This window comes from Rattus rattus, chromosome 8 (genome assembly GCF_011064425.1).
Source record: "Rattus rattus isolate New Zealand chromosome 8, Rrattus_CSIRO_v1, whole genome shotgun sequence".
Classification (NCBI taxonomy): domain Eukaryota; kingdom Metazoa; phylum Chordata; class Mammalia; order Rodentia; family Muridae; genus Rattus; species Rattus rattus.
Window position 1 is genome coordinate 54,689,154 of NC_046161.1, and position 21,563 is coordinate 54,710,716.

At 46.4% G+C, this 21,563-nt stretch overlaps 1 protein-coding gene across 1 annotated transcript in view; it reads right to left on the bottom strand.

Annotated features, from left to right (window-relative positions):
• Window positions 1-2,984: 2,984 nt before the first annotated feature.
• Window positions 2,985-21,563, bottom strand: part of LOC116908187 (thrombospondin type-1 domain-containing protein 4-like) — a 126,381-nt gene continuing 107,802 nt past the window's right edge. Inside the window, exon 5 of the mRNA XM_032911474.1 lies at window positions 2,985-3,519. Coding sequence (XP_032767365.1) covers window positions 2,985-3,519 — 535 coding nt within the window. The remainder of the gene's footprint in view (window positions 3,520-21,563) is intronic.

The window sequence follows — 21,563 nt, forward strand, 5'->3', positions numbered from 1 at the left end:
GACTTGCACCACACTGCACGAATACTTAAAAACTTCCGTATTTGAGGTGTCCCCGAAGGCCAATCCTGGGTTATGATGATCTCCTGGGAGGTTTCATGAGATTCACTGTATACTCATACTCTTAGCTTATTGTGCCGTGAATATACAAGGAAAACCTGGAGAAGAGAATGGCACAGGAGACCAAGGCCAAAGACAGCCAAGCACTGGGTCCCAAGAGTCCTCTCTGCTGGAATCTCATCCTAGGCCCTCTCTTGATGAATTGTTGAGAGACGCAAGGATTTTCTGCTGGAGACTCGTTTCTCTGTGCTGAGACTTTTTCTCGTGGCCATTCTCTGCTTAGTTACAAAATTCCAGACTCCCAACGGAAAGCCTCCACGAATTCATTCTGGCTCCCAGGGAAGCTATGGCTTCCACCTGCCATTGGCAACATAGAGTGTGTTCTTTAAAAATGCAAGTCAAGAGGCCAAAGGACCAGAGAGATGCCTTTCTGTACCATTCCTAACTCGTTCTGTTTGTGTTTTGTTTTTGTCTTGTTTTTCTCTATTTTGGTTTGGTTTGAGTTTTGGAGACGTGGTCTTTCTGTGTTGCCCTCGCTGTGTCTCCAACTCATGGAGGATCAGTCTGCCTCTGCCTTCCATATATCTGAGATTCAAGATATATGTTATCATTTCTGGCCCTAGACCCCCATTTTTCAAATAGTAACTAGATAATAAATCGATTTGCATGGGGCTGGACATATGGCTCACATGTCAAGACCACTTGCTGTCCTTCCAGACCCAAGTTCAAATTCTAGTATATTTTTCAGATGGTTTCCAGCTCTAGTTCTTATTCTCCCCCCCCCCCCCTCTCTCTCTCTCACTCTCTCTCTCTCTCTCTCTCACACACACACACACATACACACACACTCAAATGCAAATCAGATGAAAAAGATTACGTGAGTGGTGGTTCCACACTTACTCCCAGCATCCTCTATCTTTTCTTTTTTCTTTAGGACTTACTTTGATCTCAAAATTACAAGACATACTTGTCAGTGGGAGAATATGTATGAATTTACCAAATAATTGGTTTCATTTTAATAGAACAGCAATGGTTATTCAAAACAAGAGCCACGTCTGATCCCGTAGGCAAGTAACTCCTTACTCTTTCAATTCACAAAACATTTTTAGGCAACACCTCATTTGATCCTCATAACAACACTATAAAGTAGATTTGACTTTTTTTCTTTTTCATTTCAGAGGACCAAATGTAGAGCCTCGTGCTTGCTAGCCAAATGATCTACCACAGAGCTTCATTCCCAGCCCGATAGACAATGGGACTTTCATCTTTCATGGCCCGGAATTCATTGCAATTTGGCTGGCTGGCTAGCTCTGGCTTTAGAAAAATGAGTGCTTTATAGAAACGAATAATCCCTACAATCTCACCGTGGAGGAACAGGCTAAACGGCAAAGCAGGCGTTAGGAGGAATTATTAAGATCACAAATTAAGTCACTTCTATGGACTCCATAGCAGGAAATAGATTTTTAATGAGGAAATTGGAGCTAATATGTACCAGCTGTCCTGTTACCCACCGACGAGTATTAAGGCAGATTAAATTATTAATGAAAACTGTAGCAGCTTAGAAACTTAACCTCTTCACAGTCCCTCCTCCTTTCCCTTCTCTCCCGGGCCCTCCATTGCTGTTAGAAACAGCATCTGGTCACACATACTTCATAACTGCTTGCTTTTCTATCCAGGAGTGGTGGGTCTTCCTAAGTTGTTGAACTTTGCAAGTGTGAAATGGAGAGGGGAACACATTCATTGAGTTAAGCAGGAGATTAGAGGAAGCAGGAAAAGAAGCACATGCAAGGCCTGGCTCAAGGTGAGTTACTGATAAAAGCAAAGACTACTGAGATTCGGGAAGAAGGAAGGACCGATAAATACCTGTGAGCTAATCTCCAGAGCGGGTATTCAGGCGATCTACAGGAAGACTGCTATTCAAATTCTCAATTTCCTGAAATACTCCCACTCAAATGAGAAAGTAATTGCTGGCCAGAGCACTCCACACACATCTCCCATCCCCACTATCCTGGTTCTCTAAGATGGCACTCTTCATGATCTCTCCAGTTTCTCCTGTCGTAGTGCATAACCTGAGGTGTTTGCCCTATGGAGTAGCAAGGAGCCCCTAAGAAAATTGCTAGGTGGCTCCTCCCCAAACACCTACTTCCTTGGCAGCCAAACTGCACTTGACCCATTAGCAAGAAGAAATATTGTTGGGGCTGAGGAGATGGCTCATTTGGTAAAGTGCTTGCTGCAAAAGGGTATGATGGTGTGTGTCTGCAATCCCAGCATTGTGGAGACAAAAACAGGAGGATCCTTGGAGCTTGCAGGTCAGCTAAAATAGCTGAGTCAATGAGCTCCAGATTCAAGACCTTGCCTCAAAAAATAAGGAGGGGCTGGAGACACGGACCAGCAGTAGAGCATATACTGCTCATTCAGAAGACGCAGATTCAGCTCCCAGCACCCACATCAGACAGCTCACAACCACCTGAAACTCCAGTTCCAAGGGATCCAATATCCTTTTCTGGCCTCCATGCTCCTGCATCCACATGATATGCATACACTCACAGAGGCCCACACACATACACAGAAATAGAAATAAATAAGTAATTAACAAAACAAGAAAAATAAGTTATAGATAAGGCAGAAAGTGAGTGAGAAGACACCTGACATTGGCCTGTGCCCTATGCATGCCTGTGCACACATACAAAAACAACACAATTACTTTGGACATGAGCCACTGAGAATTTGGAAGTTGTTATCCCAAAATGGCTAATTGGTAATATCACTGTTACACGACTGTTGATGTGACTCCATTAGTTATGTATACTTCCTTTTTTAAAGCATTAGCTTTACACAAACACACACACACACGTAACACATATGGGTGAATACATGGAAGAAGAAGAGAGAGAAAAGATAGAAAAGGTCTGTTGACCTGATCCCCCTCAATCTTCCAGGTAGTGGGTACCAACTGACCAGAAATTAAGAAAAACGGCTGCCTCCAAACCCAGTCTGAGGTGCTGGGTACTCACATTGGTGTTGCACAGTTTGTACTGCCGATAGGCCCCGATGCAGGAGATTGCTGTTGATCGCAGATGCTGGGAGAAGGCCTGAGATGTCCCGTGGGGCCTAGCACCATTGTTGCTGCTCAATTCCGGGCTGTGGAAGAGACTTGAAGCTGCAGGATAGTTTTGATCGTGAGTCAAGGGCAGCTGGTAAATAGAGGCCTCAGAAGGTGGCAGTCCAGAACGAGGGCCACTGTCACTCTGGTAGAGAGGTCTGTTGTGAGAGAAGTGGTGGGTTGGTGGCCTGTAGCCCTGCTTAGAAGCAGATGCCTCCTGGGACCTGGAGGGTCTGGATGAAGGCCTTTGTCTCCGAAGCCTCTGTGGAGTATGTGTGGTATCCGTCTGCAGTGGTAAGATGTAGGGAGCCTTCCCATAGCCATACTTGCCAGGGCCAATGGGACCTCGGGTCCTGCTCCTAAAAACAAGCACAGAACAAAGACCAACGGAGTCATGTGAATTGCATACCAACTCAAGGGCTCTGAACCCAGGGCTCAGAAGAGACAGCATGGAAGCCAAGGCGGAGGCTCCCTAGACACTAGAGGAGAATGGTGGTGGAAGTCAATGGCTGGACGACCTGCAGGCAATGTGAATGGTTAGAAGCAAGGCTGGAATCACAACTATGGTCAGTGCAAGCACCAGGGAGCTTGGCCATTTCTGCAGGTCATAGGGAGCTACTAAGTGTCTCTGAGACCTGTAAAGATAGAACTGCAATTTCAGAAACAGTTACTTTCCCATTCACTTTTCCCCCGATAATGTGCTGTTGTTGTTGTTGTTGTTGTTGTTGTTGTTGTTGTTGTTTTCTCACTCAGCCATGTCTAATATTCCGTGTGATCTCCAAGACCATGCATGCACAAAGTGCACCCTTGGGTAAGTGGAGCTTAGCCTGAGCTATGACATTCTACCGCAGTCCTGAGACCAAGACTGGAGAGGTTAAGCAGTTGCCCACCATTCCATCATTCTCAAGAAAACCCATGCTAGCAATAAGTCTTCCCCATGCTGCCATCAGTCTCTAGATTTTCTTTAAAGATCCACCACTTTCCGAGACTCAGTAAAAATCACATATGAAGTGGTTATGCTCATAAATGTTTAACCACTGCATTTATCAAAGCCAAGTGCCCTGATCTGAAGAATTTTCCCATTTTTACAATGTAAATATTCCCACCTTGGTCAGCTTCATGCCTCCGGTGGCAGATACAGTCATTTCTAGTGAGCAGGTTAAAAAGCAACAGAACTCAAGATGTAGCTCACTGGTACATCCTCTACATGCACAAGGCTTGGTTTCTACCTCTGTACCAGTGCCAAAAAGAAAAAGCAAAAACAGGCCCAGAACTCCAGTGCCTGTCAATTTATTAGCATTTATTTATATTATTATCATTTATTTTTATTTGCCTGGGAGAGTGCAGAAGAGGGCATGGGATCCTCTGGAGCTGCAGTTACAGGAGGTGGTAAGCTGCCAGGCTTGAGCACTAGGAACTAACCCCAGGTCTTCTGCAAGAAAAGCGCACCCCCTCCGGCCCCAGGCCCATCTGTTTATTATGCAACTGCTGTTGACAAAGCACAGAGCTAGGAATGGGACAAAAAAACAAAAGTGAACCAGGAATGTGTTCCAGGACCCCAACCTCACAAACGAAAGCAACCCAGGCTAGAGAAAGAACATTAGGAACAACCCACCTAATTGTGTCTGGGGAATTCTGAGCCAACAGGAAACACACAGTACAAGGGGTCTGAGAGGATGTCCTGGCCATTGGTCTGAGAGTATGGAAGCCCAGCTCTCAGTGCTCTGTGGAAGGACCCCAGCCATTGACTGTTACTTATTTGTGAAATGACGAAGCTGAATTAAATGACCGCCAAGGCTGCTCCAACTCTAAAATTATATGCTTTCATAATAATTAATTCTACATTTATGTAAAACTGGAAATGTGCCCAAGGGTTTCTACAGGATGGCCCCCTTAAAATAAGCACATTAAAATAGCAATCAAGGTGAAACATTGATTTCTACCCTCCTGGGGAAATTCTTTCTCCACTCTATATAACCGTGAATATAAAACTTAACAGAGCACAACTAATTATTAACATCTTTATCACTAATTGCACCTCCATTCTTGGCTGATACCGTTCTGAATTAAACTAAGCTGCAGCATTTATTCTACCTTCAGGCATTTCTCAATTAATCTTGGCAACACTTGGGGCTCAGTTAATGGTGGAGACTTTAACAGATGCTATTAAGAAGTTAGGCTTAGAATACCCACTTTGCCTTTTTCTTTCTTGTGGGAGGCCAGGTAAAATGAATGACATCATCGGAAGGCAAAAGAAGGAATTTTTGGCGTGTGTGTGTTTTTAAGTTCTGAAAGCTTACCAAGAACGAAATCCCGCCTCAGAGTAAGTGCTCAGTGGAGACTTGAGTTGAAGGGAATGGAGAAGCCCAGACAACTGGAGTAGGCCATCTCACAGTTACTGGTGCCTGAGACCTTGCTGGGATGCAGGGTTTGGATTGCAGAGGTGGCTTGCTTAGTTGGTCAAGTACTTGCTGTGCAAGCACGAGGAGCTCAGTTGATCTCTCCAGAACCCACAGGAAAAACGCTGACCTGATGGCCAGCCAGTCTAGCTAACCCAGGGAGCTCCAGCTGAGATTTTATCTCAAAAATAAATACATAAATACATAAATACATAAATACATAAATAAATAAATAAATAAATAAAGTAGTGAATCATTAAGGAAGACGCCTGAGATTGACCTCCAACCTCTCCTGGTGAGTTCAGGGTGGGATCCACAAGCATTCACCAGTAGCTTTAAAATGAAAGCTTTATTTTCTGAGCACTCAGGGGGGCAGCCAGTTCTAGATCTGAACCACATCCCTGAAGGGAGATTGTACGACATTTTTATAGAATAAGAACACAAAGCAAAGGGGATCAGGGTGGGCAGTTGCATTGACCAATCATATTTTGACACAAGGAATTAAGCAAGGAAGTCAACATTGGTAACTGGGCCTTGTCCAGGCCACCTGGTTCCAGAGACCTTGAATCCGCTCTTGAAGTCAGGTCCCCTCCTGGACTCTGGCCTGGAGTTTTGGAATGATAAGGGAACAAAGGGGTGGGCAAGTAGCACTCAGTCAATTAACTAGGACCACATTAATGAGTGTGTGCCTTAGTTTAGATAACAGGATAATAGCATTTTCCCTCTTAATGTCCTTTACTGGTTAGCAGACAAACATGAGACATCGGAAGAAGCAGGACAGGAGTGGGGTTCCAGGCACTGGGAACAAGAACTCAGTTTTGATCCAGATAGATAGCAAGATGGAACCCGTTCCTGAGATGGCTGGACTCATAAAACCACCTCCTAACACTACACACATAGGCATACATACACATACATGCACAGGCATGCACACATACACACACACACACACACACACACTGCACATACACACGTACACACCATATCTATATCTTTAAATATGTCTATATATTTATATATAGAGAGGGGGGCGTTGTTTGGAGGTCTGGGACAGAGCCTCAATCTCTCTGGAGATTCCAATGCTGCTGGTCCACAGACCCAGAGCTTTGAAGAACACAGTCTCAGAGCAGAATTGAACTCCGAAGCAAAGGGGTCAAAATTCCAGATCAGAAATGACTGGGTTTAGTGAAGGAAAGATAATAATGGCATCCAAACCAACAAAACTATCCCTCTGTAACCTGTGGACTACATGAAAAGGCCTGCTTGCCTGGGTACAGACTGCCCTGCTGTCACTTGCTCAGCATACACTGATGAAGCCACACCCGCTTGATAACACTGTGGGCGGCAGAAAAAGAAGCTGCTGGGATGGGACTGGGAAAGCACCTTCCCCCAAACAGACCCTTACCTCAAGGGTAATACACATTTACAAATGTCTAGCTGTGGGATGGGAGAAGGCAGGAGGGTAGCTCTTTCCAATACTCTAAAACTACTCAGAATCTCCTGAAACAACCACACCTTTGAAAAGACAAAGACGTGAAATCATTAAATGTTAATTTAATCCTGATAAACAGACTACAGAAAATGAGCAAGCAAGCCAGACACAATTGTAAGCAATTAGATTTCTGAGTCCTTGACTCCCAACTCGTGGGTGAGCAACAGAGTCATCCCCACTTGGCTGAGACAGCGTTTGTTTTCCTTGTGACCCATCAGAGCAAACAATCCTGGTGGTTCCTGGTGGCCTCTTCCTCACCAAGACAGAGACCATCTGGCCACTTGCAGGGGGCCTCCACAGAATGGGATAAATTTACAGAGTTGTCACAATAAGCACAGATGTGTCCGAGGGGCCCCATGTGGCTGTTTAACCCTTCTAGGAGAGCATGCAGTAGCTGCCCTGGGGAATAGGTTGGCTTATTCTTAAGCTTTGTCTCCCAGAACCAAGCTGTGGAATTTTATTTTAGGAGCGCCACTTGACGCAATTTTGGCTAATTGCTGAAAATTAGGCAATGTGCTGGTTAGTTTTAACTGTTAATTCCACAGCATTTAGAGTAACCTGCAGTCACCTGGGAAGAGAATTAAATAGGTTGAACTGGCCTGTAGGCAGGCTTTGTTAGCTGATATAGGAAGACCCAGCCCACTGTGGGTGGCACCATCCCTTAAGCTGGGCCCTGAAAGTATGTAAGAGTGGAAAGGGCTAGCTAAGGCAGGCAAGCAGGCAGCATGGATACACTATTTTTATCTGCTCTCGGAAGGAAACATTCCGACCTAGACGTCCCCATAATAATAATCCAGCACCTGGAACTGTAAGCCAAATAAACTCTTCCCTCCTGTGTGGCTTTCAGTCGGGGCCTTCGTGAAACACATGAAACTGCAACAGGCAATGAGGCTGAAAAGTTACAGTTAAGGGATATGAGAGTCTAAGACATGCCCTGAAGCCAAGAGCCATGAGTTTGAACCTCAGCTCTGCCACTGGTGGAGAAGAGGCCAGAGGACGAGCTTAGGAGCTTTGAATATGTTACTTGATCTTTGTGCCTCAGTTTCTCCAAGTGGGGTCAGAATTAGGTTCCTGCTCAGTGAATCACTAAGATGTGACATTTCTGGAGATACTCTCCAGGTTGGCAAGTAACAGCTGGAGCCATTGGTGATGGTGTTTATATGTGACATGATGTGAATCTCTGCCTCCTCCAGCTCCAGGGCTAAACCCAAACTCACAGTTTGGTCATCCTGACTACACCGCAGCCCTGAGCATCAACCCCCATTCCTGCCTCTAGGCTAGTCTGTAGGATACAAGCAAATCTCTTAGTAGGGGTGTGTGTGTGTGTGTGCGCGCGCGCACGCGCATGTGTGATCACAATAGGCTTGTGATTTGTCAGGTTTGAAGGAGGCCTTATTCTGCAACTGTGACAAGCCCTGTGGTGTCACCCATGCAGCAGTTTGAGGGCTATACTTTAGCAGTGGCTCCTAGACATTGCCACACACATGTAGAACCAGCACACCCCAGTCTGGGCTCAGCATCATAGACTAATGTCCTTCTAGGTCTTCATAGCCTCCCTCTCAGTGACCATCAAAGTCACCTGGAACACCTGTCACAATAGATCGTGAGGCTCTACCTGCTATGTCTTACCTGGGCCTGAGAATCTGTATTTCCACAATCCCAGAGAGATGCTGTTACTCTGTCTGAGGACCACTCTCTGAGGACTGCTTGTTCGGTCTATGGTGCCCCAGCCCAGACGTGACCTGCCTCTTGCACATGCTCCTCTTCTCTGCATCTTTGGCTTGGCCACCACGATGCCTACTGCCTCTAGGCTCTGGATGGACCAGCGCTGTTGCTATCCCCACAGGTTCTGCACAGGCTTCCCAGCCTTGGTCTGTATTGTTTTCTCCTCTCATGTTGCCTTCCCAGCACGGAATCAGAAAGGCACACCTAGCTTCTACCGAAGTTCTCGGCAACATTCAGCCTGATCCAAAATCCAAAGCACTCTTCCACAGAAAACATGCCTTTCTCCGGTCTCCCATTGGACGCCATGAGCTGTCAGAGTACAGCCATCTTTTCTTGTGAGTGCTTGTATTTCTGCCTGAGTCTCTAGAAACAGGCTCCCTGGGGACTGGGTCTCATTTGTCAATATTTCCGTAGCCTACCAGAATGACTAGTACATAATGGCTGTTCACTTCCACTAACTAACCACTGACAGGCTAGAGAGATGGAGAACACTGGCTGCTCTGGCTGAGGATGTGGGTTCAATTCCCATCATGCAATCACAGGGGCTCACAACCTTCTATAATTCCAGTCCCGGGAGATCTGGCCTCTGGACAACGCACACACAAGCATGAGGATCCTACTTCGTTCCTCAGAGCCCACGTTGAAACAGCTTGGCACAGTGACATGGGTTTGAAATCCCGACACTGTGGAAACAGAGATAGGCAGATCCCTAGGGCTTGCTGACCAGCTGGCCTAGTCTACTTGTGAGTTCCATGCTAGTGAGAAACTCTATTTAAAAAAAAAATTAAAAAGATGTGTGCCAACTAAGAAATAATACCCAGGTCACGTCCATGAGCATCTGCACACATGCGAACATGCAAATGCACACACATGCATGCATTTTTTTTTAAAGGAGTAAAGAATATGAAGTTCCAATCTGTGCATGCCCATCTAAGCTTAACAGCCACCCAGGCAAGGCTGACAGCCACTTGTAAGTGATAGAGGGTCTGCCACCGCTTAGCTGTCAGCATAGTGGACAGCAGGCCATGGGGGCTGTTTATGTTTCTTCTATTCTCCCTGTTTATTTCCATTCTCTTTCCCCCTAAAGCTCAGCCAGGTCCCTGCAAGAGGCCCAGCCCCTCAGCTGTGCTAACATGAACCACATTCAAGGACCCAACATCCCAGAGAGCAACAGCCCTTGTGACTGCCAGCCTCAGAAGGAAGCCCGAGAGCTGAGAGGGGTGTGGACTGTACAGAGGGGCCACCTAAGAGCCCTATTGCCCAGCATGTGTCAACGTCTCCTTGCTAGGCTGTTCTGGGGGAGGTCCAGGGTTTTCCACAGTCAGAGCAGTGACGTTACTTGTGCACAGCTATATCAGTTGAGTTGCTAGAAGAAATAAGTCTTTCCCCCAGAGACTATGGTAAGGATGCTTGGGGTCAGAAGGACCATATCCCCAGAGAGAGCAGACTGCCATGAGGTTGGATGAATTCCCTGTGCCAGATTCTGTTGAAAACATGGCCCATGCTGTATCTAATGGATAATGCCCACGGCGTTAGGACTCTTTCCTGCCACATTCTAACTCTGCACTGTTCTCTATCAAGCAAAAACACTTGCCAAGCCAGTGGTTTGTGGCCTAGTCTTGGCATCAAATTCCCGCCTGAGGAGGTGTGATGCTATGTATTGTACACCCCATGTACAGAGTTGCTGCGTCTGAAAGTTGCCCTCTATTCTTGGCTCAAGATACACATGGGCATCTTCCTGCTCTCTCCTCCTTCCTCATGGTCCTTGAAGCTAGGTGAAGCAGGAGGAAACTGGGATTTGCAATGAAGACCGCCACTCCTAGTTCATCAGTAAGACCAAATGCTATCTCTTAAAAAGGCTTTCAGTGCTGTGGTAAAATAGCGCCTTCTGGGCATGGAAGCACTCACGAGCTCACAGCAGCTGTGGGCTCTCTACACAAAACCTGTGCAACATCAAGCCAATCAACACTCCAGTGTGGGTGGAGGAAGGGGTACAGGAAACCCCGGCCCTAGCTGCAAGACAGTGATAGTTGATGGCTGCTGGCTGAGAGGGACAGTCCTTTTCCTTTGGGGATGTGGCCTCTAGTAGGTGCTATGCTAGCGAATGGTCTACACCCATGCACATACAGGTAGCTCCAATTAGGCCCAGTGATTATAAAGAAAAAAACAAATGGGCTATGAAGTTAGGTGGGGGAGGGGGGCTTCCAGGATATCTGGAGGACTTGGAAGGTTGAGAGAATCAAAACACTGTATACATGCCTGAAATCCTCGGAGAACAGATAAATACAATCTAAAAACGACAACCGTTCTGAGGGTTCTTAGGGGTTAGGACCATAGCTCAGATGGCCAACAGCTTGCTTAGCCACACGCAAAGCCCTGCGTACTTTCTCAAGTACTGCAGAAACTACGAGTGGTGATACACACCTATAACCTCAGCACTTGAGAGGTGGAGGAAGGAGGGCCAGGAGTTCAAAGTCATCTCCAGCTACATAGTGAATCTGAGGCCAGCCTGGGCTACAAGATATCTCAAACAAAATATAAGTAAAAAGATTTGTGAACACACACACATACACACACACACACACACACACACACACACACACACACGACAGTAGGAACTAGCCCTAACAGCTGTTCTCAGTGCTGGCAGATGTGCAAGAAATAAGGGTTTAAAGACCCCCATGGCAATCTGAACCTGCAGCACCCCTGGTATTCTAGCAGGAAGGATGGTCTGAGGAGTCCATATGCACAGCTCTTTCCCAGAGCTCACTTCCAGAATGACATTGAGGACTGCAATATCAGAGAAGAGCCAAACATCATTACAAATTGGCCATGGTGGCATATGCCTATAAACTCAGCACTTACGAGGCTGTGACAGGAGGATGACTGGAAGTCCAAGGCCAGCCTGTGCTACAATAGCAAGTTCCAGGACAACCTGTGCTACCATGTACCATCCTGTATTGAAACAAAGTAACATTATCACAAGGGGAAAGGCATCTTCAGGTGTGGACTGTGAAGAATCAACCTCCAGGCTGCAGAAGGCAGAAGCACAGATTATACTCTGGGCAATGGAGAGGAGTCTAGAATCATCCTTCCTTCCAGCATGAGTCAGTCTGTGTAGCAGTCAGACAAGAGAGGAACTGAGAGGCAACAGAGATCAGTCAGATGCTGCAGCTCTGGGTGAGTACAGTGAGAATCATATGCTTTGTGGAAAGTCTGTTAGTAGCATGGCAGCTGGTTAGGTCATGGCAGTAAGTCATGTTGCTACCCAAACTATGATTGTGGATCATAAACCTGAAGCACAGTGCATACGCCCTTCAACAGGGGAATCCAGAGCCAGCTAAGTTATGGCGCATTCTTCTGGAGGAAGACGGTTAAAGGACAAGCCAGGTGCACATACATAGATGTAACAATGTAACAAGCTCTCCAAAATATGGAAAAGTGAAAGGAAACCAAACTGACACATACAGCAAGTGAATGTATGCCCAGGTTACATTTCAGAACGAATAAAAACAATTTGGAAGACTGGAGAGATGACTAAGCAGTCATCTTGCCCAGACTGCTCTTCCTGAGGACCCGGGTTTGATTCCCACCAACCACATGGCAGCTAACAAGTAGGTGGAATGTCAGTCCCAGGGAATCGGATGCCATCTTCTGGCTTCCCTGGGTACTCCAAGCACATGGTACATACATGCAGGCAAAACACTCGTACATATAAAATAATAATTAAAAATCACTTAGATGGAACACTGGTTTCTTTTGGGCACCAAGCCTAAGAGGATGGAGTAGAGGCAGACACACTTGAGTTCCTCCTCTTTTGTACTGCCATTGCCTCCTCACACCACACACATGCACATGCACATACATGTGCACACACAAAAGGCCTTTCAATTATGAACATAATATGCATATCCTGAGTTGTTTTGCATCGAGTCTATAAAACCCAACCATTCGTATCAACGTGCTCCAAGGAGTAGAAGCAAATGTCTCCTGGCAGAACAGTCCCAATGCAGTGTCAAAGAGAGAATTCAGTGAGGAATCTTAGTCCTTATACATGCAGATGCTTCAGGAAGGGACATAAAATACCCACTTTGGTACATACTAGAAGCCCCAAAAGCTGGAGCAGGTATGATCAGGAGTCAAATGTTCTTCTGAAATATCTGTCCACAGCAGAGGGAGGTACTCCAGGGAGATCCTACATCATCAAATCTCATACCTAGATAAGGTTTCTTAGAATTCAACCTCTCTATAGAAAGAACAGTTGGGACTGTAAAATGCCCATTTCTCTATTTTCAGAGAAGACAAGCATGACCAGTCATAGTCCGTGTATGGCTAGAACCAACCCATCTACCAAATACTCAGTTTAGGAGCTTCTTGAGCTTTTGATTTTTCCCACATTGACCTGGTCGTAGTCATTACCCTCTATGTACGACATCTTTATAGGAGCTGAGGATATGACTCAGTCAATAAAATGTTTGCCTTTCAAGTGTCATAACATGAGTGTGGTCCTCAGAACCCATGAGAAATCAGCATGCTGGCCAGACAGTATAGTTAAGCTCCAAACTCTGAAGATTCTGTGTCAAAAATTTTTTTTAAAAGTGGACATCTCATCTCAGGTAGACTTGCATAAAATGCATGTGCACCTTGCATTGCACATACTCACAAATAAGATAAATAAATAAACAAGCCCTTTCTGTGGCTCACTTCTGGCTAGAGAACAAAGTTCAATTCCAGAGGAGTTTAGGTTTATCACACATCCTAAATCTTCTTGGTCTACTCTCTAGTCTTCCATTCCTCCTGTATCCTGAACCCCAACAGCCATTGACCTCAACAGGTCCCCAACAACCTGACTCATTTGGAATACTGCCTCACTGATACACCCACGCACTGCTGCAAGTTTTTAGACTCAACATGACCATGGGTTCCTGCTCTGCTTTGTCCCGTTATGAATGCCGTCGCTAGGCAGCCTGCACATCCTTCTTGGCTGTGGCATTAACACTCTGACTGGGCAGTGTTAAGTCAAGATTCAGCTTCCTCATACACCTTTAGCTTCTGCAGGGCCAGGCTCATCCATAGCTAATCCATGTGTGTATAATCCCGAGCTAGGCCCATGTCTGACACCGAAGCACACTTGCTGAAATGACATGAGTGAGAGGCAGAGAGCTTAAATGTTTGCATTTCTAACCAATGGGCCGGTAAAGCCCACAGCTCTAGACTGATTCACAGAGACCAAAAGGCTCTGAGGTTTAATAAACCAGCCCCAGGTACCCAGGTGGGAATCAAAGAGAGCTAGCAAAATTAGACTGGTAGCCAGTGACTACCTAGAAATTTCTCACAGCTCCCAAATTAAAGGGAGGAAGTTAAGAGGGAATAGAACCAAGGAAGAGAAACGCATGTATTCCAAGACTGTAATCTGAAGCAGGGCAGGAGGAAGTATGTGGCTGAGGGCTGGAAGAGCCTTATTTTCCCTGAAGCTCCCTGTTTCTTTCGCACCCCCTGCCAAAGGGGGGGGGGAAGATCATATGCAGCCAGAGTTCAAAGAGGCTTTGAGCAAATGGTTTGGGTTGAGTGCAGATGCCCTTTTAGAAGTTCAGAAGGCTGCAGCGCCGGCCAGGGTGGGCCTCAGCAATAAATTATTTGGTGTCTACAGAAGATAAGAAGCAAAACTCTAGCCACTCGGTGAAGCAAAAATTCAGATGATGAAAACCACAGCTTTCCTGGCTGACTACTATGTAGCAAAGCCATGCTGAGGGTTTGATCAGGCTGCCTCTGTTCCCCATGGCTGGCTAAGGTGAAGGATGAAAGACAGAGTGAGAGTCCACTGAAAGGCTTGCTTTGAGCGTGCATGTGTACATGAAAGAGGGAACTCCCTCCCACAGTGCTCTCTGCAGGAGGGGAGGGGCACTGGCTGGTGGTGGGGGCGTTTCACTAAAGTAAAAGGAAGCCGTTATAGGTGCATTGGGTGATGTTCTCAGAAGTCAGGAGCCAAGGGATCCAGGCTGCAGAGGAGGATGAAAGGCAGCTTTAGAGTGACTCCCTGTTTAATTTTTTATTATAAGAGTTTATTTATATTTATGTGTATGCATGCTTGCCTCGATATGTGTGTGCATGGCACAAGTGTGTTGGTGCCTGAAAAGGACAGAACAGGTCACTGGAGAGCCTGGAGCTGGAGTTACACTGGTGAGCCACTGAAAGTGGGTGCTGAGACCTGAACTAAAGTCCCCTGGAAGAGCAACAAGCACTCTTTAGCTGCTGAGTATCTCTCCAGCCCCGGCATAAGGAAGCCAAGCTTTAAGAAAACCTTATCCTCGGCCCATTCACTGCCTGCTTCATGGATGAAGTTCATACGGTGATGCTCACACAGTACCACTCTCTGAACCTTCAGAACAGACCCAGTCCTCCTGGGAATAAGCCCTGGAGGAGACTTTGACTCCAGGCATTGACTACAAGCATCTGCTTCTTCAGAATCATATGCAAAATCAGCCATGTCCCTAAGAGCAAGTTACAAACTACTCACTGGTGCTGTGTACCTGGATAACCCTGGGCTCCAGGGTATGCACAAAAAAAAATGTGTCACAGAAAGAGGGAATAAAGACAAGCAAATGAGCATTAGAGGAAACCGGTTCCCACACAGCAGAACAGTCAGTGGTCAAACATCAGTAAAGACGGCACTTAGAGCCAAGCAAGTTACTCATCACACAAGGGGACCTGGGAGTGCGTGTTGTGTCCTGCCACTGGGGAGATGACTTGGATCTGAGGAAGAGATATCCTTCGGGATTTTCAAAAGCAAGAAATAGACCAGTAGATGTCTGAGACAGAGACATTCACGCAAAAATGGTTTCCACGTTCTATGTTCTGCTAAGCAAGGCATCCCTGAGGGTGGTACAAGGGGGATAAGGGTTTGACTGGCACAGAGGTGTTTACATGGAATGCAGACAGAGCCCGGCTGTTCTATCCAGCATGTACAACATCTACATCTGGCTGTTGTACGGACTCAGTGAAATTGCTCCTGGGAAGTGCTGAGCTCAAGGTGTGGCTGGGGTGGCTACTCCCTAGTGGTGGTTCTGTCAGGACTGCACTGCACTGAAGGTTAAAGACAGAGCCTCTGACTTCCTCCATGTCAAGCACGCACTGAGAGCTGCGGAATGGCTTTGCACAGAAGAACAGTGAATGCATTCATTCCTCCAGTATGAGTAAGAGAAGCCCTCTCGGGAGTCCAAGCTGCTGCCAACGTGGGCTGTAATCTGAGCTCCACTGGCTCTGGGGACTACAGGGGTTTAAGGGGAACTGAATGGGATTACCTATAGGGCAAAGGGCCTGGCCAGAGCAGAGGCTGAGTGAATGCTGGCTCCTAACCTCTCTCCCCTGGGGCCCCTCACAGTGCCCCTTGCCCCAGCAGCTGACCCTCTACAGGCTGAGAAAAAAAAATCTTAAGATTTATTTTCTGCAAGCTCTGCTGAACTCATTAACACAACAATGATAATGATTCTAACATGAATTATGGGTTCTGAGCATCTTTTATGAGATGGGCTCATAGCACAAGAAATGCTATTTCTCTTGGATTCTGGATGTCTCTGAGTTTGTCTCTCTCTCTCTCTCTCTCTCTCTCTCTCTCTCTCTCTCTTGTTCTGTGTGTGTGTCTGTCTCCTCCTCCTCTTGCTCCTTTTTCTTCCTCCTCCCCCTCTTCCTCCTCCCCCTCTTCCTCTTATTACTCCCCTTCCTCCTCTTCTTGCTCCTCCCCTTCCTCCTCTTCTTGCTCCTCCCCTTCCTTCTCTTCTCTCATGCCCCTTCTCCTCTTGCTCCTCTTGCTCCTCCTCTTCCTCTTCCTCTTCTTGCTTTTCCTCTTCTTCTCTTCTTCTTCCTCCCCCTCCTCTTATTCCTCCCCCTTCCTCCTCTTGTTGCTCCTCTTGCTACTCCTCCTCTTGCTTCTCCTCCTCCTGCTCTCCTCCCCTCTTCCTCCTTTGTTTCTTTCAGTCAGGATCTCTTTCTGCCCCAGGACTGCCAGGCTAAGCTGGCTCACCACCAATTCCCGGAGATCCTCCCATCTCTGCTTCCCAGCAATTCAATGAGAAATGCTCACCACCACACCTAGTGGTTTTCCATGCGTCCCGAGGACAGCACCGAAAACCTCATGCTTTCAAGGCAAGCACTTCACCAGCTGAGCCATCTCCAAGCTCCTCACACCACTTTCTCTGTGTCAAATTACCATAGATCATGTCATCTTTTTCTTCATTAGAAATATGAAAAAAAAACACACATAATAATGCACTTTCTTTGCATTAAAGGACTTCCTTTAACATAAGGCTATATCTCTTACCCTAAGTTTAGCAAGATGCAGAAGTTCTTCCTAGAATTTTATCTGGTCTCTAAAAATATTTAGCACAGTAATTTAAATAATATGTGCGATATTCAAATAGCCATCCTGTCAAACACCTGCTAGTGTCTCATATATGTCACCACCATCTAGCCATCACACAAATAGTGAAATAACTTCTCTCTCTCTCTCTCTCTCTCTCTCTCTCTCTCTCTCTCTCTCTCTTTTTTTTTTAGATGAGGAAGCTGTCGCAATGTGACATTAAACAGTCTGCTAGGCTGGTTACTCTGTGTGCACAAATATCATTTATGATCTTAATGAATGCTACCGATTGGATGATTAATAAGCTCTTCAGGAGCAAAAGCAACTGCAGTTGGTACAGTCTTTAAATGCCAGGTTCACACTGGAAGATGATGGGCTCTGCTATATTCACTGAGGATGACACATCTGCCCTTTGCTGCAGCATCCGTAGGGCCCACGAGGACCAGGTGCGTCTACAAGGAAAGGCTCATGAGAGGCTGAAGGAAATACTTTGTGTCTGGAAGAAACAGAAGGTTCCCTAGGGCATGGTCTGGCCTAGACCAGGCTTCTAGCATAGAGCCAGGGAATAGAAGGGACCTCAGTAGTTAAGAACAGGAGCTTCAGATTAGGGATTTAACTGAGTTAGTAATATGCCTGTCTTACAAGCTCAAGGACCTAGATCTGAGTCCTAGAATCATATTAAAAACAAACCAACAAAGGAATAACAGCTCCCCCCGCCCACTATGCAAAGGGCATAGTGTTTGTAATCCTAATGTTGGGAAAGCAGACAAAGGGATATCTTGGGCTTGCTGGCCAGGCAGACTAGCCACACTTGGCTGTTCCCAGTGAAACAGTAGATGGCACCTGAGGAACGGCAACAAGGTTGTCCTCAGCCTCTGCATGCACAGCCCCCACTACACACATACTAAAGTACCTGAACATGAACACATGTGCATGCACACATGCGCACACACACAGACGCACACGCACATGCACATGCTCACGTGCACACTCTGGGACTTAGGGACCGTCATTTGTCTATCTAAGCATTCCACGCTTCTTATACTATAACTAGGACAGTGTACACGTGAGCGCTGTGGCGTGAAGCCAGAGCCTCAGATGGTGAGTGACTTCCTTAGTCACTCTGGCAAACTCCCACAAAATCCGAGAATACCCTCATAGCCCCGGACATGATGTTCAAAGTCAGCATTGCTCACTGAAAGGCCTTGATCCCTCTAGCCTGCAATCCTGTGCCATGTGGTGCCTTCAGTAAAGGACACACAACAGTGGTTATATAAGAGTCTATCGCCTACTGGCATAGCCATCTTGGTTTGTGTAATAGACTCTACAATGTCCACACAGCAACAAATTCCTAAAAACACATTTTCTATAATACATCCCTACCACTATGTAACCCATAACTATCCTTTTTTTAAAAAAAAAAAATCTCTTCCAGCTCCTGGTGACTGCCAACAGCCCTCTTAGCCTGTGACCACATCCCTTCAGCCTCCAGGAGCAGTGTCCTCAACTTCTATTCTACCTCCACATGACTCTGTCCCCTGCTTATGATATCGCTATCCACCCATTCTTATAAGGACACTCAGGACTGCATTTAAGTCCCTTCCCCCACCGTCCTTCCCTCTTGCTGGTCCCTTTTCCCACTTAAATGTAGCATCCGCTTTGATGTCACAAGTATTCTGTTACCCTCCTTTCCCCCACCATTACAATAGATTCAACTCTGCTATGGTCAGAGGCTATCGCCATATATGTATGAAAATGTCATAATAAAACCCATTGCTTTGTATGCTGACATAAAAATTAATTTTAAAATTGAAATTAAGAAGACTACCTGGGTAATCTGGGATCATCTCCCCATCCCAAGATGCTTAACTTCACATCTGCCAAGACCCTTTTCTAGATAAGTAAGCATTTAGAGACTCCGGGGACTAGGGCCGATATCCTTGGCAGTGGGAGAAGAGGGTTATCCAGGCTCCCATGCAGGGTAAACTGTCCCTCTATAGGAATTGTTCTGCTTCCTGTTGTTAATGGGGATGTGTGCAGAGGAGAGCCTGTCAGGGTCGGAAGAAAGCAAGGACCTAGGAAGCCTGGGGCTGCCAGGATGGCTGTGAGCACTTCATTCCAAGATCCAAAGAAGTCTGAGCAACACAGTAACTCCAACAGTCACCCTCTGTGCCTCTCCCATGGCGATGCCACCTGCAGTCACAACTGTGGGGTCTGCAGTGGGCAGAGCTGGTTCCCCGAGGTCAGGACTCCGGCATTCAAGTCCCATCCTGCCCTGCACACTAGCAAGACAGTGTGGACACCTTTAACTCAGCTCAGCGTCTCTGAGTAACACAGAGGATTGAACAGTGTGCACAGGCTCCTGCAGGTGGACCAGGGAAGGAAACACTAGCCACTCACATAGGAAATTCTCTTCCATCCTTAATGAAGGCAATTGAGGCCACCATTAGGAGTGCCCTGAAGCTCCAGGGTTCTGTATTCCAAGCCAGGATCTCCACCCTCTGGATCGTACATATTGCAGGCAGGCTTTTTCCACAGCCTGCTGTATCTCTCTCCTTGAATGGCTTGGAGAGGGTTCAGCACAGCGTTCTTCACAGCAAATGTGATCTTCGCTCTGATAACTAATGGAATACTTCTGACACTTAACGAAATGCCAAGAGGAGTGAACAAGGAGCTCTTTGGAGGTTTGGCTGAGATCAGAGTAACTCAAGCTTCAAAATCTGGCTCCAATCTCCCCTAACCTACAGGCAGAAATGTACATACAGAGGAGCCCAGTCCTAACAGACCGTGGGTGAGGCCTAGGGTTTCCCATCCAGAACTAAAGCACATTAAACCGCTTATCTGCTTAGCATCCACAGGTGACTTCTTGTCAAACAGCTTCAGGACCACGTGGTATTCCTGACTCAGAAGGGAAAGAAGCAATCTTTACTGGAAGAGGAAGAAAAACAATAACAACAAAACCAAAACACGAAGTTGGCATTGTAAACATATGTACCTTTTTTTTTCCTTACCTACCTGGCAGGGCCAAAGATTTTTTTTCCCAAAAAGAAACACAAACAGAGCACTAGATTTCTATTTTCCTTACTACATGGTTTCTGGAAATACTCCCCCCAGCCTCACTCCACCCAGGTACCATGTAAAAAAACTCCCCAGGTATCTACGGAGGGCCAGGAAACCGGAGTGCCACTCTGTGAGTTGAGCTAACAGAATGTCTTCCTCTCTAACATGAAGGGATCCCTGAGCTTCAGGAGCCCCCAGGACAGAAATAACATATTAGCCCAGAGCTAATGATGAGAAAAATGTGAATGGCTTACAACAGAGAAGGTAGAAAGGAAGGCCTGAAGAACTAGTAATTGCTCCCTGCAGCCAGGACTGGGTCCGGGGAGGGGGAAATGGATGAAGAAAACCTGTGATGGAGGCACGGTCCTGCCTGTCCTTCTTGAAAACTAATGAATTCTGAAGGCAAATACACAACACACACTCACGCACATGGGAGTGCACACACATGCACACTCACGTGAGCGTTCGCACACACATACACGGGGAGGAGGGCGCATAGGGACGGGTTCAATAGTTAAGAGCACTTGCTCTCCTAGAGGATCCAAGTTCAGTTCCTATCACCCATGTCCAGTGGCTTTAACTCCAACTCCAGGGTTTTCTCTTCTGGCCTTGGCAAGCCCTCATACACATGTGGCACACACACAGACATACTCTCATACACATTAATAGTAAATCTTTTAAAAATGCACATACATTAATACACAAGCGCATGCATACAGATGCAGACTTACTATGTAAAGCACGCTTGAACACATACATACAAGAAGTCCCAGAACAACTCCCAAAGACTATTTGCTTCATGATATTAAAATAGCTGTACCATGTTGCTTTGAGAGGAACTTTTACAGCTGTTACCTCATTTGACACCCCCGTTATGTGCCCGTGTGGTGGACGGAGGACATGTAATTAGCCATGTTTTATAGATTACATTAAGCAATTCCCCTAGGTCTTGCCATTAGCCCATGATGAATCTGAGACAGGAAGTGGGGCCTAATGACTCCCAGCTCCAGGACCTTCCACTAGGTAAGAAATGGGAGTCCTTCTAATGCAAAAAGGCTAAAGCCCTCTGGGAGTCCAGTGGAAGTGAGCAACACTTAAGGAAAGACCATGAGAGGAGATAGAAGTCTAAACATTTGGTTTTAAGTAGCTGTAACATCAGTGCATAGAGAGGAGAAAAAGGAACTGGCGAATGTTCCAGAAGAATGCTGAAAGCGTGCTGGTGAGCTGAATCGACACCGTCTCTTCCTGGTATGGAGAGCAGTGCGGTGTCATTTCAAACTACCTGGGGTTAGGCTGTAACCCAGCTGGTACTGAAGCCCTAGCCTCACGTGCATAAACTCACAGCTTGATCCCCAGCCTGTGGGCAATTAA